The sequence below is a fragment of the Copidosoma floridanum genome, unplaced genomic scaffold (assembly GCF_036245765.1).
Source record: "Copidosoma floridanum isolate Cflo_tuat_1 unplaced genomic scaffold, Cflo_Japanese_pri ptg000014l, whole genome shotgun sequence".
Lineage (NCBI taxonomy): Eukaryota > Metazoa > Arthropoda > Insecta > Hymenoptera > Encyrtidae > Copidosoma > Copidosoma floridanum.
In genome coordinates this window covers 7,572,805-7,588,803 of record NW_028321891.1, presented here as the reverse complement: position 1 = coordinate 7,588,803, position 15,999 = coordinate 7,572,805, and the positions used below count along the sequence as shown (strand labels likewise).

General features: G+C 35.9%; 3 protein-coding genes across 4 annotated transcripts; 1 reads left to right on the top strand and 2 right to left on the bottom strand.

The window, feature by feature from the left end:
• The first annotated feature begins 2,419 nt into the window (after window positions 1-2,419).
• On the top strand, window positions 2,420-8,896 carry Nbr (exonuclease mut-7 homolog). The gene is made up of 14 exons (XM_014353862.3): window positions 2,420-2,649; window positions 3,017-3,193; window positions 3,268-3,408; window positions 3,534-3,718; window positions 3,796-4,031; window positions 4,110-4,291; window positions 4,382-4,570; window positions 4,646-4,846; window positions 4,924-5,073; window positions 5,142-5,587; window positions 6,185-6,307; window positions 6,400-6,693; window positions 6,902-7,092; window positions 7,211-8,896. The coding sequence occupies exons 2-14, from the start codon at window positions 3,043-3,045 to the stop codon at window positions 7,545-7,547; spliced, it is 2,826 nt and encodes a 941-aa protein (XP_014209348.2). The 5' UTR covers window positions 2,420-2,649; window positions 3,017-3,042; the 3' UTR covers window positions 7,548-8,896.
• A 26-nt stretch (window positions 8,897-8,922) lies between these two features.
• Window positions 8,923-12,241, bottom strand: Spg7 (SPG7 matrix AAA peptidase subunit, paraplegin). 2 transcript variants are annotated; one of them, XM_014353873.2, is made up of 10 exons: window positions 12,153-12,241; window positions 11,827-12,062; window positions 11,455-11,748; window positions 11,131-11,362; window positions 10,742-11,053; window positions 10,502-10,670; window positions 10,086-10,438; window positions 9,520-10,016; window positions 9,330-9,455; window positions 8,923-9,258 (listed from the first exon to the last, which is right to left on the bottom strand). In XM_014353873.2, exons 2-10 carry the CDS (start codon window positions 11,977-11,979, stop codon window positions 9,082-9,084), a joined length of 2,313 nt encoding a protein of 770 aa, XP_014209359.2. In that variant the 5' UTR covers window positions 11,980-12,062; window positions 12,153-12,241; the 3' UTR covers window positions 8,923-9,081. The 2 variants fall into 2 exon arrangements, with proteins under 2 accessions (XP_014209359.2, XP_089447926.1); XM_089591800.1 differs by having other exon boundaries at window positions 10,502-10,646; window positions 11,827-12,241.
• Window positions 12,242-12,481: 240 nt separating this feature from the next.
• l(1)10Bb (BUD31-like protein) lies at window positions 12,482-13,482 on the bottom strand. The gene is made up of 3 exons (XM_014351830.3): window positions 13,242-13,482; window positions 12,950-13,072; window positions 12,482-12,853 (listed from the first exon to the last, which is right to left on the bottom strand). The coding sequence occupies exons 1-3, from the start codon at window positions 13,333-13,335 to the stop codon at window positions 12,636-12,638; spliced, it is 435 nt and encodes a 144-aa protein (XP_014207316.1). The 5' UTR covers window positions 13,336-13,482; the 3' UTR covers window positions 12,482-12,635.
• Between the last annotated feature and the right edge of the window lie 2,517 nt (window positions 13,483-15,999).

Here is a 15,999-nt window from a genome sequence, read left to right as displayed (position 1 = left end):
AAGAACGAAAGCAAACACGCGCGACAACAACAATGCACGGCAACAGTAGCATCAGTCAGCACACTCACGTCCCCAGACTCCGGAGAGTAGCAGAACGCTGCTCTCTCTCTCCAGCACGCACTTGTCCCTCTCTCCCCGACTCCGACGTGGAGTGACCGCCACGATATATACGCGTTTTATGAACGAGTGAGTGTTATAATATATGCTCCTTCACTCTCTCTCTCTCTCTGCGGTGTGTCTCCCTTTCTCTCTTTTATTGCTTCAATCTCCTCTCCTTGCTGTCCGCCGTCGTCGTTGTTGTCGCTAGGTCGTCGCTACCCAGAGTACCCGGCCATGTTGCCATCAGCAGCAGCCACTGGGGCCCGCACAAGCACAACTATCCTGATGCGTCTGCTGTTTCGACTCTTTAGCTTGATGCCTTGCGCGCGCTCTCTCTCTCTCTCTCTCTCCGTCCCTCTTTCACCAATGTCCATGGTAAATGACACTCAGATGTTGCGGGGAAAGGCATCTGCAGAAAAGTCGAGCCCCCTAGTACGTTGATTGTCCGTCGCGACGCTGGTGGCGCTCGAGATCAGCGGGTGATTATCGCCGAGCTTTGAAAGCTCTGATGGTGGGGTGGTTTTTTGAATTAATCGTTCGAAAGTTCGAAACAATCGAAATTGCACGAAGTAAGTAGAACGTAATAATAAAATATTATTCTCAACTTACTGTAAATGATTATGACTTCGTAAGAAAAATACTAGAGTTGTCATTTAAATTTATGATCTCTAGACTACAAATAAAAAAATTACATTACTTTAGTACAAAGCAATAAAGTATTTTATTTGCTTTACATAAAGTTGATTTCTATGATGATGAATTTATCAGTCATTTGTAGGCACTATTGTTACTTACTTTTTCACAAAAGAGTAAATGATAGTATCGTAAGTGTAATAGTTATTTTTATCACAACAACCGGTCGGATGAGATTTTTTTTTTTTATCGCTACTTATACTGGCAGACTAATGTATTGTTTGAAAAATAATTTTTTGTGCTCTATTTACACGTAAACGCAATACACGACTTTTATATATAAGTTAAATTAAAGTTTGTTTGTGTGTAATTTTCGCAAAATTATCAAAAACTGTTGCAAAGCTATCTCTATTTTTGTATGTTTTGTTTAGAAAATTTTTTTTTTCTTATTCAGAGAAATCGTTTTGCGAGTTATTGTAAAAATCTTATTACGGTAACCCACACTGGTATAATAATAATAATAATCAGTAATTTTAACAGTAATAATAATAATAATAACAATAATAATAATGATAGTATTAATCACAGTAACAATAATAATAATAATAATTATCATACAGAGAATACATGAAAGTGAAAAATTTTTATAATACATCTCGAAAATTGCTCCTACGAAAGTTTGATGAGGTGATAAAAAATCTGTTATACTCAACAAGAACTGAAAATGTAAATGTTTACACAAAGTATTTGATTACTGCGTATTTGTCATTGGTTTGATTAAGATATACCTCTCGATCAATACTCGTAAGTCAAATATATAGGAATAACTTCCCAGCGCTTGTTCGGCAATTTTCAGATTCAATGAGGGGAAGAAAATGAAATGACCTTTTCGCACAACTCATGTAACACCAATCTTATCTATAAATGCTTTATCTATAATCTAAGACGAATATTATACATAAGATTAGCGTTAGACGAGTGGCATTTTACTCCCCTTTATTAAATTATAAAACCATCGCAACTTTGATTGGCGGCATAGATTATTATAAAAATTTAACTAGGAAAGATGCGGCTGGTTTTGCTTTTGTAAAAGGGAGAGTCATTTTTTTGAAGATCGAAGATAAATTTAAATCTTGCCAGAAATGGCACCCTTTCGGAGCAAATTTTTATATTCCATCCGTTAGTCTAGGTTGCGGCTGGGTTATAGAATTGATTGAATAGCACTACTTAAATACCCATACGGTACATAACTTTACCAGAATGAAATTCGGATCTTCACTGATCGTGATGGAGCTGAGGTCAAAAAAATAATACCTGCCGCTAATCTCACACAAGTTGTGGAATTTTATGATCCATAGAAATCCAAAGTGTTTTTGCGATATACTTTTGCCATGACAAGTTACATATTCCCTTCTAATCTTTATCTATTATGCACCTATTGCATCTGTAAATATATATATGCATAAAGCACCGACGTATAATACTTACATGAATACACCGACAGCCTTGAATGCACTTACAATCCACGACACTACGACGTCTACGACCAGAGAAAAAGGTTGGGTGTTGTGAATTGTGACGAGGGTGATGATAAGTGATAACGCGTAGAGAGTGAAAGTGAAAGCAAAATTTCACAATTTCACAAAGCAAAGGTTCAGTTTCAATAAGCTATAAGTATAGGTACGTAAGCTACAACTTGCTAAACAATGGCGTGAATAGTACCTACAAGTCCTACAACACAAGTATTAGTGGAGTAACTACGATCTCTTTTCTGTTCTGAAAAAGTACCTATTGCATAATATACACTTTTCACGAGTATGATTTGTTAGTTTCACACGATTATTGGTGTATGTGAGTGTTTGTGAATAGTTTAATCATCATCGAACGACCAAAACATTTCAAGAGTAAGATTTTGAGGTTAGTTTTTTATCACTTACACTTTAAATGCGTAGCCAGACATAATAAAATTTAAGTGTCTATTTTAGTCAAAGTATCCCTTTTTAGTACTTTAAAATACATTCAATATTTCAATAAGATATATTCCATGTCATCTGATATAACTGCATTGTCTTCAGTTTTTTTTTTTTTTTTACTAGAAAAAGTATAAGTATATTAGCTGTAGCTATTGTTTTCTTTTTTACAGTATTGCAAGGTGAACATCCTTTGTTTTTATTTTAATACATAACATTGCGTTGTATTATTTTCATGAATACATCACATGAATGTCTGTGGTTGCACAATCATAACATGATGTCTTTTCATTCTATTTTTAATTTTTTTGCAGAGTCGGCAAGATTTAGAAAACTCGCAATGGCGAATTCAAAACAGTACGAATTGTACGGTTTTGAAACCGACGACCCTCCAGTTCGTATGAAGACTGAAGATGACTTAATACCTTTTTTGGTCATTGATCAGCCAACCAAAAATTGGTTGGATTCATTGGAGAATATCTGGAGTTTGTGTAAATATTCAGCTTTTTAATTACAACAGTAAACTTTTTAATGAGTAATTAAATTTTTGCAACTTTAATTTCAGGGAAAAAAAGTGTTACAGTTACGCAAATGCTACACGAATACTTTGGCACTGCACCTAATCCTTACTTAAGTACTTTAAGAATTTTAGTCAATGCCAAAGACTTTTACCACGTGAAAAGCAAGTCATCATTGGCTTTTACAGGTTTGTTGATCTGTTTAACTGCAATAAAAAAGAGCACTCTAATTACTAAACTATTTTAGCCATAAATGGATTATACACTAATTAAGAAAAATTGTATGTTTGTTGTAAATATTAACTATTTACAGTGATTGAAGAATTTTCCAACTGGATTGTTCCACGTAAGGATAAATTTGATGGTTGTCTTTGTGTTGAACTAAAAGTTGCTGCCTTTCGTTTAATAACCAAGCAAAAGAACGTTCAACTCACAAAGACTGTATCTGAAATTTATGAATTCACCAGTGATAAAAAACATTTTATTGGTTTCATAATCGTAATTATTACTATCTAACTGAATGTTAATCATGCTTGTCTCTGCCCATTGCTGAATGAATATTTTTTTATTTTTAGAATATGCTAGAAAGCAAAAATTATAAAGATGCTGGTGTTAATGTGGAAATGCTGAAACTACAGAATGAATTTGATGATCCTGAAGTATTATTGATGCCATTAGTTTTGCAAAATAAAACGACTATTGCAGAAGATCTTATGAAAAATCAACCAGAATTACAAATTAAATTTGTTTCCTATTTAGATAATTTGTTGACGCATGATAATATAAGTAACGCCATTGATCAGTATATTTAGTAAGTGCTTATAATTTTTCCCTTTACAATTAAATACCGTGTAAAAAAAAACACCATTTAATTTCGTCTAAATCATAGTCACAATAATATACCGGACGTAAAATTTCAATATAGTCAACATAAGTCCATTTCTAAATTAGTTGCCCGCTTGGCAAAGCTCTACAATGTTCCTCATGATGTGTGTCCGAATTTGAATAAAAAAAGAGGAGAGGGTGCAATCCAATTTTTGATTTACAAACGTTATGTAGAAGCAAGTTTGAGTGAGTAACGCTTTAATTTTTAACAATGTTTGTTTCTATACAACTTTACCTATTAGAACTTTTTTTAATGATCCAAATATTTCTGCTCAGGTGTAGAAAGCTGGAGAGAAATGGCTAAAGAAGCCATTGGATCAGACTCAAGCCTGCAGGTAGAGGTTATAAGGAGTCTTGCAAACGCAAACGATCCTGCAGAAGCTTATTACTTTGTACAATTTTATAGCATTTCTCGCGACGAGTGGCCTTGGAATGTGAGGCAATATGTTGATGAAAATCCAGATTGTAATGTACCTTATTTTTGAATGTAAAAAATTGTGTGTTGTACTCAGTGGATTATGTTGTACTTTCTATTTTTAGCTGTTAATAATGGGGAAGTGAATGATGCACTGGATGAAAATTCTTGGGAAACCGAAGATCAAATATCTTATCATCCACTGAATTTGCCCAGAAAATGTATTACAATTATAGATAACGCGAAATCTTTCGAAGATTTTTTAGTTAATGGTTTAAAGAACGTTAATGTTGTCGGAATTGATTCCGAGTGGAAACCAACTTTCGGTAAGGATCCTGAATTTATTTTCACTTGTAATAACCCTTTTAAAATGTCGTTTGACAATCTTAATTTTCTATTTCAGGTATTAAAAAACCAGAACTAGCTTTGATGCAAATTGCGACTCATTCGCACATATACATTTTGGATGTAACCGTTTTGGGATACCACAATCAAGATTTATGGAAAGAACTAGGAACTGCCCTATTTAACAACAAGCGTATTTTAAAATTAGGTAAATTTTCTTTCTTCAATCATTACTGTTTAATAAGATTGTTTAAAAGTAAAGTATTAATATTTCAGGTTTTGGTATCGCCCATGACATAACCATACTCCGTGAGAGCTTTCCAGTGCTTTCAAACATTCGAGCCTGTGGTGAAGGGTACTTGGATTTAAGTCATTTGTGGACAAAATTATTAAAAGAGGATTTCATATTTCCTTATAAAGGCGATGTGTATTTTACGAGTAAAAATCTCAGCAAACTAGTAGAACTATCTCTTGGACAGAGATTGAAAAAAACTGATCAGTTTTCCAACTGGGAAAGACGACCACTACGTGAAAGTCAGATAACATATGCAGCGCTCGATGCTTATTGTCTACTGGAGGTGTATGACATACTAGCCAAACAGTGTGGAAGATTAGGTATTCCCTTTCATGAAGTTTGTGCTCACGTAAACGACAATAAATCGTTCACAGACTTGAATGGCCCGAAATCTTCCAAGAATGAATCCAAAAAGCCAAATAACATGGTGAGATATTCAATGATATTTATTCGTTAATGCCGTAACGATTTAATGCTCTCAATGTTTTTCAATAGCATATTTGATCATTTGCATACTCATTGTAATAAAAAAACTGAGACGAGTAATTTGTTTTTCACAAATATCTAAAGTTAACGAAATCGCATTATTTATTTATTTTATTACTATAACTATTTTCGATTATCATTACTATTGTTTTTTTTTTTTTTTTTTTTTTTTTTTTTTTTTTTTTTTTCTTTTAACAGGAACAAGAAAATTAAAAAACTTGTACTTAAATTGGTTTCCAAGCAATGATTGCTATTCAATGTGTATTTAATACTTTTTTAGTTATTCGATTAACATCAAGATAGACAGTGCTGATCATTTTACTTTTTTTTCCATTAAATTATTTGTTTGTGTATACTTGTAAAAATAGAAAATCTCTTAAACAGAACGATTTTTTGAGTTTCATGCAACGATTCTGTGTCATTACAAAAAATAAAATAAGGGACATAGTTACTTTATTGATGAAGTCTCGTCAATGATTATTTTTTCCTCCCTGCATAACCAATGTTTTTTTCATTTACTTCAAATTAAATTGTGCAGTTCAATTTATCCAACAAACAAGCGTTCTGGACGAGCGTGCAACAATCGAGTTCTCGACAACCGCATTATGCTCACGACCAAAATACCGAGCCAGTCGACGATGCGACACAATCCTGCTCAACGGTACAGTATTTTTTTTTCTTTTACTTGAATACTTTTTCACTATATTTTCTTCTCCCCATGCACCGACTGATTTCAACCGATTTTTGCATTAGGCCCTGGACCAGGTACACCCCGAAGAGTTACTTGACCATCAACAATCCCAGCCACAGCATCCGTGCCAATCAAATATCAACAGCTGGCCGAGATTACAGCACCGGAAGCAGCGCCAGCACGTGCAACCGCGTCTTTTCGTCTGCGACTCGATGCTCGGTGGTTTGGCTCGTCAAATGCGGAAATGCGGTATCGACACCCTTCACTTCCTGCGTGACCGAGGCGGTGAGCTGTCGTTACGAGCGGCTCATGACAAGCAAGGCGTTTTGCTAACTCGGCATAACAATTTTTATCGGGTGAGGATGTCGGATTTTCGGCTTTTACTGTCATTGTCACGGATTTGGAAAAGATATTGGTTTTGAATTATTCCCTTAAGTTGTTCATTTTTGGTTTCTTGTGGACAATCCGCCTTACAAGTTTTAATATAGCCCACCCTTTTAGTGTACTCGAAAAGTAATTTATTGATTAAAGTAATTCATTTGAATCGCCTTGTTGCAATTACAGTTTAAAGAGTATTTACCACCTGGATATTGCTACAACGTGTCAGAAGTCAGAGTGGAAGATCAACTTGACGAAATCATTCATTACTACAATATTAAAGTCAACGAAGCAGACGTTTTCAGCCGATGCCAATTATGCAACTCGAATGAGTTTGTTTACGTTTCAAAGGACACGATGACCGGATTGATCCAAAGGTTCGTAGAAGATCATGTTTTACATTAAATATAATAGCCTATTATTATTCTATTATGACTTATAAATATTACATTTTTATTTTTTACATTGACAAAAAAAATACACATTTGTTATTAGTCATACATCAAGGAAAAACAGCCCTAACTCCACTGAAGTTGGACAATCAAGCTCTGCCGAAGTTTGCAATCATTGGGACACCGAAGAAAAAGCATTTCAACAGATGCAGACCAATAACGAAAAACAGTTTCCCTCGCGTTCGTGGATCTTGAGTTATGGCTGTCTCAATGTCACGAACTGTTCAACCAAGTACAATGTCAAAGTACAAATTGATCGGGTGCCGCCAAACATGCTGCGATACCATTATTACGTGTGCGAGAGATGCGGCAAAGTTTACTGGTACGGCTCGCACATTGAACGGGCCTTCAATGGTAATTTAAGGAAAATTTTGAATTAAGGATGTACGAGTAGAGGCAAAAGCGATTTCTTGGAATTACGTATTTTTGTAAACTCTAGAGAGGTATTAGCTTGCTTTGCTACCACGAGAGAAAGTGATATGAGTATTTCTATGTTAGTTGTACAATATATATTTGTATACACGTATATTTTTCAATGAAATTTCTTTCTGTTACAATATTTTTACAAGAACTTACTTTTGTTTCGCTCAATAAGGTGTGTTCATAAAGAGATAGAGGTTGAGTGTGTTTACGACGTGTGTTCAAATGCAAGTTGTATTTGCTTTTTTTTAAAATTTTTTACTAGTGAGATGGATTCTTTACCTTTTTTAATATTTTACTACCACTATCACCGCCACTAAAATACAAAATTAATAGCTTGCTACATTTTAAACTTTACCAAAAGTGTAAAAGTTAATTAACATAGCCATACTTTAATCATACTCTAATCGATATAAAACAAATTTACAAACATTTGTGATATTTAAAATGTTGATAATATCTATACCTACTATTTAGGATATCGCTAATTTTAGCTTTAAGATTTTGTTATATTTTTGCTTTCTAGAAATGAGTAATTTTATTTCAAAGAAACTTTATAATTTTTGCAAAAAAAAAATTTATTTTTATTAAAGATGTGTTACTGCCGAACTATGAATTGTAATCGTATAATCCGTGAATTGTTATATGAAAACGATAGCGTGTCTAAATAGGCGTATTTTTATGTGTTCCTGTCATAAAGAGTCAGTTATTTGAATGAACACTGAATTTTACGATGTACCTTATTAATATGAGAACGATGGAATAACCAATGTACACAGGGTTACTTGCTATTTACGTATGATAGAATTGATTTGTTATGTAGTTAACGTAAGGTCGGTCCATTTACGCCACAGGAATGTGACCTGACATCATAGTACAAGAAAACGATTATTTTCTGTTTGATATATTGAATGAGATATATTTTAGTTACATGAGTGCAGAATGGCTAACGAGCAAGAAGTATGTAGACCCATATTATTCTGAGTTCTATATATTTGTAAAAGCATAAAACATGATTTTGCTCAGAAACCAGTAGGTGTAGTGTTCCTGAAGTTGATTGATATTGTGTGATTTATTGCAACAATGGTACTTGGAAATATAGCAAACAATGGTATCAACAAAACTATGAAGATAGTTGTAATCAGCGGAAGGGACATTACGTAGCTTTGAGATTTGAAAACTAAACGCTACAAGCTAAAGAGCTTCAAATTTAGATCTAGAACGTAAAGATGAAGATTCCGAGTTGTAGCTCTGGAATATTTTGAATCTTAATACAAAACTAAAATGTATTGGATAATGAGTAATACCTAATCGCTAAAAATAAAATTTCTTCCATTTTTCAAATCAATCCGCATTTATTTATTAATAATAACGAACAATCTATATTACAAGAGCTCTAAATGTTCTTTTTCATGTATATAATACAAAATTCGAGTGATAACGACAAAATCCATCAGATGAAATAATTCACATGTTAAAATTAAAAGTTCCCTATTACGTTGGTGCTGGTTGAGGAGGAGTTGACTCCGGCTCCGACGATCCGGATGTCGATATCGGAGTGACGAAATCGACAGAATCAATAAGATTTTTTTTACCAAACGGCGGTGGCCCGATCAGTTTTTCAACCTCCTCATACGTAAGCGTTTCTTTTTTCAAAAGTTCCTCAGCAAGCTGCAATTTAATAGTTAAAATTCAATAATTACGTTCAATAATATTTTTAACACCAAATTACACACACATACCGTTTTCAATTTTTCATTATTTTCCGACAGCAACTTTTCAGTTCTCTGGTAAGCTCTGGTGACGATCGTTTTTGCCTCTAGGTCCATCAAATTAGCCAACTTCTTACTATAAGGCTTACGCGTGTTCTGGAATTAGAAACAAAGCATTGAACGACAATTGCACTGCTGAAAACCAAAACGCACATTCTACCTTGTCAGTTTGCTCAGGCAAGAAGGATATCAGCCCAACAACCTCATCCATGCCGTACTGCTGAACCTGGGCATAGGCCATTTTGGTGACTTTTTCCAAATCATTTTGTGCCCCAGTGGTCACTTTATTAAAAGTCAAGCTCTCGGCGACTCTACCACCCATGGCCATGCACATGCGCTCAAATAGTTGTTCCTTGGAGTACAGTTTCTGGTCACTTGTGGTAAACTGGGCAAAGCCGAGGGCACGGTTAGTCCGAGGCACTATTGTCACCTTCAACAGAGCGTCTGTGTGCTCGAGTAGCCAGCCAACCAGTGCATGGCCAGCTTCGTGGTAGGCTACCACTCGCTTCTCCGACGGTGAAATCGTACTGTCGCGCTTCTCGATACCGGCTATGACTCGATCCACTGCATAGAGCAAATCGTCACCGACTACTTTGGTCTTCTTTAGACGGGCGGCGTGGAGCGCAGCCTCGTTGCATACGTTAGCTATGTCAGCACCTGGTGAAAGAAAATAACAAACACATTATTCCATTTACTCAGAGTACAACGAGCTAAACGGTAACTTGCCACTGAACCCTGGCGTCAAAAAGGCCAGTCTACTCGAGTAGCTCGCGGCGCTGTTCTCCAAGAAGATGCTCTTGAGATGTTGCTCAAAGATCTGTCTCCTTTCGGGTAAAGTCGGCAGATCGATGAGTATGTGCCTGTCGAATCGACCCGGACGCAGCAGAGCTTTGTCCAAAACCTCGGCTCTGTTCGTCGAGGCCAGGACGATGACTTCCTCCGTGGACACCATGCCGTCCATCTCGGTGAGCAGCTGATTTAGCGTTTGTTCACTCTCGCTGTTCGACTGGCCGCTCTCCGACTGCGAGCGCTTTTTCCCGATTGCGTCGATCTCATCGATGTATATTATGCTCGGGGCTCTATTTTGCAAAAAACACAATATTAACATACATCAAATTATATGCCTTTCATCAACTTCGTACCTTTTCTTTGCCTCTTTGAACAAGTCGCGAACGCGAGCGGCTCCGAGACCTCCGATCATCTCGATGAATTCGGAACCGTTCATCGACAAAAATGGAACGTTGGATTCCGTAGCGACAGCCTTAGCCAGGAGAGTCTTACCACAGCCTGGTGGTCCCAATAGCAGAGCTCCTGTTGACGAATTTTCGAATATTTAGATAAAAAAAATCAATCCTCCGTAGAATAAAATAAATACCTTTTACCTTTTGGAACTTTGGCTCCCAGAGCCTTGTAGCGGTCGGGACTCTTGAGGTAGTCCACAAACTCCATGACCTCGGTCTTGGCTTCTTGCAGGCCAGCTACGTCTGAAAACCGGACGCCCTTACCAACGCCCGTCAGTGGATCGACTAGGGTGAATTTCGCTCGCGTTAGCTGGGAAAACATGTTGGAGCCAATGTTCGTGCGCACGGACGATTTGGACAATACCAATGCCAAAAACGCAATGAGCGCAAGAATAATCAGCACGTGGGCATAGGAGGATTTTGGCCTGTCGTAGATGATTGGTATTCCGTTCTCTGTGAAGGATAGAAAGGGGTTGTAAAAACATTTGTAGTTGATTTGAACAAACGTGTGATGCCAAGCGTCACCCAACCAGGTTTTATTCCAAGAGATTCTTCGGCCTCTCTGACTTTTTCTTCTAGCTTTGTTACATTGGGCACTACCATATGATAACTCCTGAATGAACTTCGTTTTCCCTTGATGATAGCTCCTTCGTGGAGTACAATAGTGACCATGTCGATTTCTGGTCTCACTATGAGCTCTCTGACCTCACCTTTAGCTAGCATTTGATGGACGAATTCATTCCACGAAACGAACTTTGCTGACTTTAATGGAATAATTATTGATCAAAGTAACAAGAAATTTTTTTTTGACTAATATATTATGTCAAGGCTTAACGAAAGTTAGTGGTACTTACTTCATTGGGATCTGGTGGACTTGAATTAAAAGTATACAACAGCCATAGAAAACTCATGTAACAAAACATGGTCCACACAGCTAATTTAAGTAGCAAAGATTTCACCTTGTCATCGTTTTCTTTCTTTGGATCATTTGAGTTGGATGAGCTGGAATTATTTTGGTTCAATTTTGCACATGAAGTGTGTAAATATCTACAATACTTGATTGGATTTGTGTGACACAATTTGGTGAAACCACTGCGTACCAACAGTGAATTCACTGCCTTGTGTTCCTTGTGTATTTGTCTCAACGACTGAAATAAAATACGTAAGAAATAAATTTGAGCAGCTACCAATGGAAAAATCCCATTTGATAAATATAAGAGTCATACTTTGTGAGATAACGATCCAAAAAGGCAAAAGATGTTTTGATTGGGACATCTTGGAATTTTATTACTTTTGCCAATGTAGCGATGCAAATGGTTCAAGTGTTTCACTTTCGAACGTAACATATTTCGATTGATTGGCTTCAGGATGTTCTGCATCTCGACGTATCCTAATTTCTTGTCAATTTTTTTTTGTAAAATTTAAATTGAAATTGGAGCATTGCACTATCAAGGTTAGACACCTGTCCACAACAAAAGGATCGTACACATTTTAATGCTGCTTCTACGAACGGATTACATGAAATACGCTTAAATGTAAAATAACAATCAACCTTTTCCAGACAGTCAATCACATTGATAAATTTTATTCGTTAAATCATTGTAGCAGAAGATGTTTTTCTTGTGTGTTTATCAAACTTGCGATACAAAACGCAACGCCACCACACTTAGAAGCGCCATCTGAGTAAGGTAAATAATTTTTTTATTTATTTTTAACATTATTATGCAAATAGTTTGTTTTATATTCTTAAACCACTGCAAGGAAGTCACAATGGTTACTTTAATTGATGTATAAAAATAATCATGTTTACATTTGTATAACCTTGTTTCAATGTTTTGTACTTACATAAAGTTAGAGTGGGAAATCAAATGGTTTGACATGTTTGATCTTCAAAAAAAGGTTTATTGTAGTAAAATATTAAAATTTACAAGCTATAACGCTTCTTTCTTAAGCCAAGTATGATAAAGTTAAGATCATTAAGTATATGTATTTACAAAAATCAGCTAATTTGCAAGGTGAATTCAGTAGATTATATTTAACCAGAGCAGCCTCTGCATCCACAGTGGATACACTCTACAATACGTCCTTCTTCTAATTTACTTTTTGGTACTCTACAAATGCAATTCGTTCCAAAGTTAGTGTCTCTGGTTTGAATGCAGCGGACGCAGCACAAATTCTCGTATCCTGTCTTTTTCCACTTTGCAATAAGGTTTGGATCGGCAATTTTTTCACTTACACAGTAATCGTACAGTTCTAGAAACGAATGTCATAAAATATTTTCAATGAATCATGCTTATTTCTGGATTAATTAAATGTTGACATTGTATCATTATGAAACGTTTTCTTTACCTCTACTAATAGCTTTGCGTCTGAAGAACAAGTCATATATGTATCTTGATTTTTGATGATGTATTTTGAAGATTGGCCACAAACTTTCTTGTTTTCTTTTTCCCTCATGAGGCTCTGTCTCAGCTGCAGAACAGTTGTTTATTAGTCATATGAAAAACAGAATCAATTTATATTATACAAGAAGATAAAGATTTCTTTGGCGGCACAATACTATCTACATATCCAATAAAACATCCATCGTGCATAAAATTAGCAAATAAAAGATTTGTCAATTCTGAAGACAAAAACGAACCTTCTCGCATCTTCTGTTCTAGTTCTTCTAACGTCGGTTCTATAAGTTCCCATCCTTCTGGCGGTGCTTTTTTGCTTCTGCGAACTTTCGGCATTTCTTGATATTTTGAAAGTTTATCTTGCAATAATAAATAATAAACGTACTTAAAATAAGCTTCGACAGGTGTTGAATAGTATATCAAGTTTCAATGGACGTATCGTATTTTTACTCATCTATACAGAACCTCCACAGACCCAACACTAATGGGCTGTACATGTATTCCGCAGTTATTAACCATAGACAATTAAAAAATAGACTGTTCGTTCCTATGTACGGCACTGAAGCGTCTGAAGCACAAGTAGAAAGAGACACAACATCGAACGCGTATAGCTGTCTCTCTTGCACGTTTGCCAAACGGTAGGGATGCATCAGATAGACTTAGTATATATTGACTCCCAGTAGTCCCAGTACGCCCACGCTCCCACCGTTGGCAACGAGCGACAGAGACAAATATACACGTTCGATGTTGTGTCTCTTTCTACTTGTGCTTCAGCTCGCCGTACATAAGAACGAGCAGTCTATTTTTTATATGTCTATGTTATAAGTTATTAACTGCCAGTTGAGTTACGTATACGTTGTACACTGTATCAACTGACGGTGCCCCTGGGTTACCCACCGTGGGTTTCGCGTGTCAACAAACTTCGATATTTTTTGCTGTTTTCACTCCCATGCCACCCGATATTTCGGAGTTTGTTGACATATATGTTGCTGGTTTACAATTAATTAAAGTGGCTCTAGGCCTAGGCCCTAAAGCTCTGATTCAGAATTTTAGAGGCCACTTTTTGCGACAAAATGAAGACCGCTCTTATTCGTAAATGACGGAGCACAGATATAAAAGTACCTATACTCAAAATGTACGGTAGTTACAGTATATATTATATATAGTAAGTATGTATACGCTGGTGCAGGTAAGCCGAATCATTGAAAGCCAACGACGTTTTTTGGACGCGCCGACCACTGCCAGACTGCCCTCTGCAGTCCCTGCAGTGCCTCATCGTCGAAATTTGTCGAGCAGTGGCGGCACCAACCACATATTCCACCCACTACTCTATAGAGTATACTCTATACTCAGCCTGCTCAGCCAATGTGCTGTGTGTGCATACACTGTACTTCTACTTTTCAAATTTTTCAATGTTTACTAAACGTTTTGTTAATATCTATATATCCACAAAGAATTGAACGAGAAAGCATTTTGCACACTGTGTGTGTTGTCCGGTCGGAGTGACTCGTGACTCTTGGACCATACAATATGCAATCATTGATAGAAAGGATCTGTTGAAGTTGAACACAAACACACACGGTCACTTCGTTTAATTGCAACTAAACTACCTATATCGGATGGATTGGGCAGGAAATTGAAGCTTATTTTCAAAAATTTATACATAAGTACTTGACACAATAATTAAAGTTGCATTACTAAAGTGAGTTGCCAGAGCGAAATTAACTTTAGGTCATTTATTGAAGTAATGGAATAAATAACACACTTTCAAACAAAAGTTAATACTTAAATCCATCTCCAATCGGAGCATCCTTTTTCTGTATAGTATCGATTCTGGAGCGTTTATCGGAATCATAGATATCGGGAAAATTTTTTTCATCGATTAGTTATTATCATCAACAGTACTTCTATGCAAAAACATCCCTTACGAGTTTAAAATTTTTTAATCGCACTTTTACATTTAATCAATTGTTTCCTTGATATCGTCGAACAAGTTACTCCTATAATTATAGTTGAGCTTAACATTAATCGTCAAACAATTTATAGTAATAAAAATGTCTTGCTGGTATACTTCCTCACCTTGTCATTTGTTTATTTATTTCTCGTTTAGTTTTACAAAATTGCACTTTCATAGCTCATAAAAATGTTAAACGACTCTTAATACGACTCATTGTTAAAGAAATTTCAATAATAAAATTCACGTTTAAAAGTATATTTCATTGGTGTAGACTATAGATAAATCTTTGAATTTATCATTCGAAATCAGAATTCCCTGCAACTATAGCATCTTATCTGATTCGCGGACAACAATATTTAATAAAAACATGCCGAGCACTCAATTATCAAACGATTCGGATGACAGAAAGAGAGACATCCGACTTGCAGGGCAAGGCGCAAAAGTTTCGTACACTATATAGTGCATGTATATACATAGTGCGCGAAAAACAAATTATGAGGATCAGCGGGATCAGCCCCATCTAACAGTCTTCATTTTCTCTGTTTTTTGCGAAAAGTGGGCCTAAAAATGGTATTCCAAGCCAGTGTTCGTATTGTCATGTATACAGTTGCGACAGTCAATGTAAAAGTAGCGTTTACATACACGACATGCTTGCTGCAAATAGCAAAAAAATATCAACTTTTTATTTCATATTTATAAAAGTAGTTGCGGCTAGTTTATAACCGATTACATGGCTCTACTAAAAGTATAATTGTATATTAATATTTGTTTGGATCAGTGCCATCTAGCGTTGCGGATTTTTGAACTAAAAAGTGGCCCTAAAATTCTGAAGGAGAGCTTTATAAGCAGTTTAGGCCTTAATTAAAGCCATTAAGTCAATTATAAACCAGCCGCAACTAATTACATAGATATAAAATAAAAAGTTAATGTTGTTTGCACTATCAGCGGCAAGTTTACAATTTATCTTTTACCCAAAAAAAATAAATATATAGAAGGTCGATGTTCGGATAGAAGATAAATTGCAAACTTGCCGCCAACAGTGC

What these genes read in the sequence shown, in the direction of transcription:
- Nbr (XM_014353862.3), top strand. Translation starts at nt 3,043, where the DNA reads ATGGCGAATTCAAAACAGTACGAATTGTACGGTTTTGAAACCGACGAC. An exon ending in CCAAAAAGCCAAATAACATG is followed by an intron (nt 5,588 to 6,184) that starts GTGAGATATTCA and finishes TAAATTGTGCAG; the next exon opens with TTCAATTTATCCAACAAACA. An exon ending in CGACACAATCCTGCTCAACG is followed by an intron (nt 6,308 to 6,399) that starts GTACAGTATTTT and finishes TTTTTGCATTAG; the next exon opens with GCCCTGGACCAGGTACACCC.
- Spg7 (XM_014353873.2), bottom strand. Translation starts at nt 11,979, where the DNA reads ATGCAGAACATCCTGAAGCCAATCAATCGAAATATGTTACGTTCGAAA. An exon ending in ATCTCTTGGAATAAAACCTG is followed by an intron (nt 11,054 to 11,130) that starts GTTGGGTGACGC and finishes TATCCTTCACAG; the next exon opens with AGAACGGAATACCAATCATC. An exon ending in TTTGACGCCAGGGTTCAGTG is followed by an intron (nt 10,017 to 10,085) that starts GCAAGTTACCGT and finishes TTCTTTCACCAG; the next exon opens with GTGCTGACATAGCTAACGTA.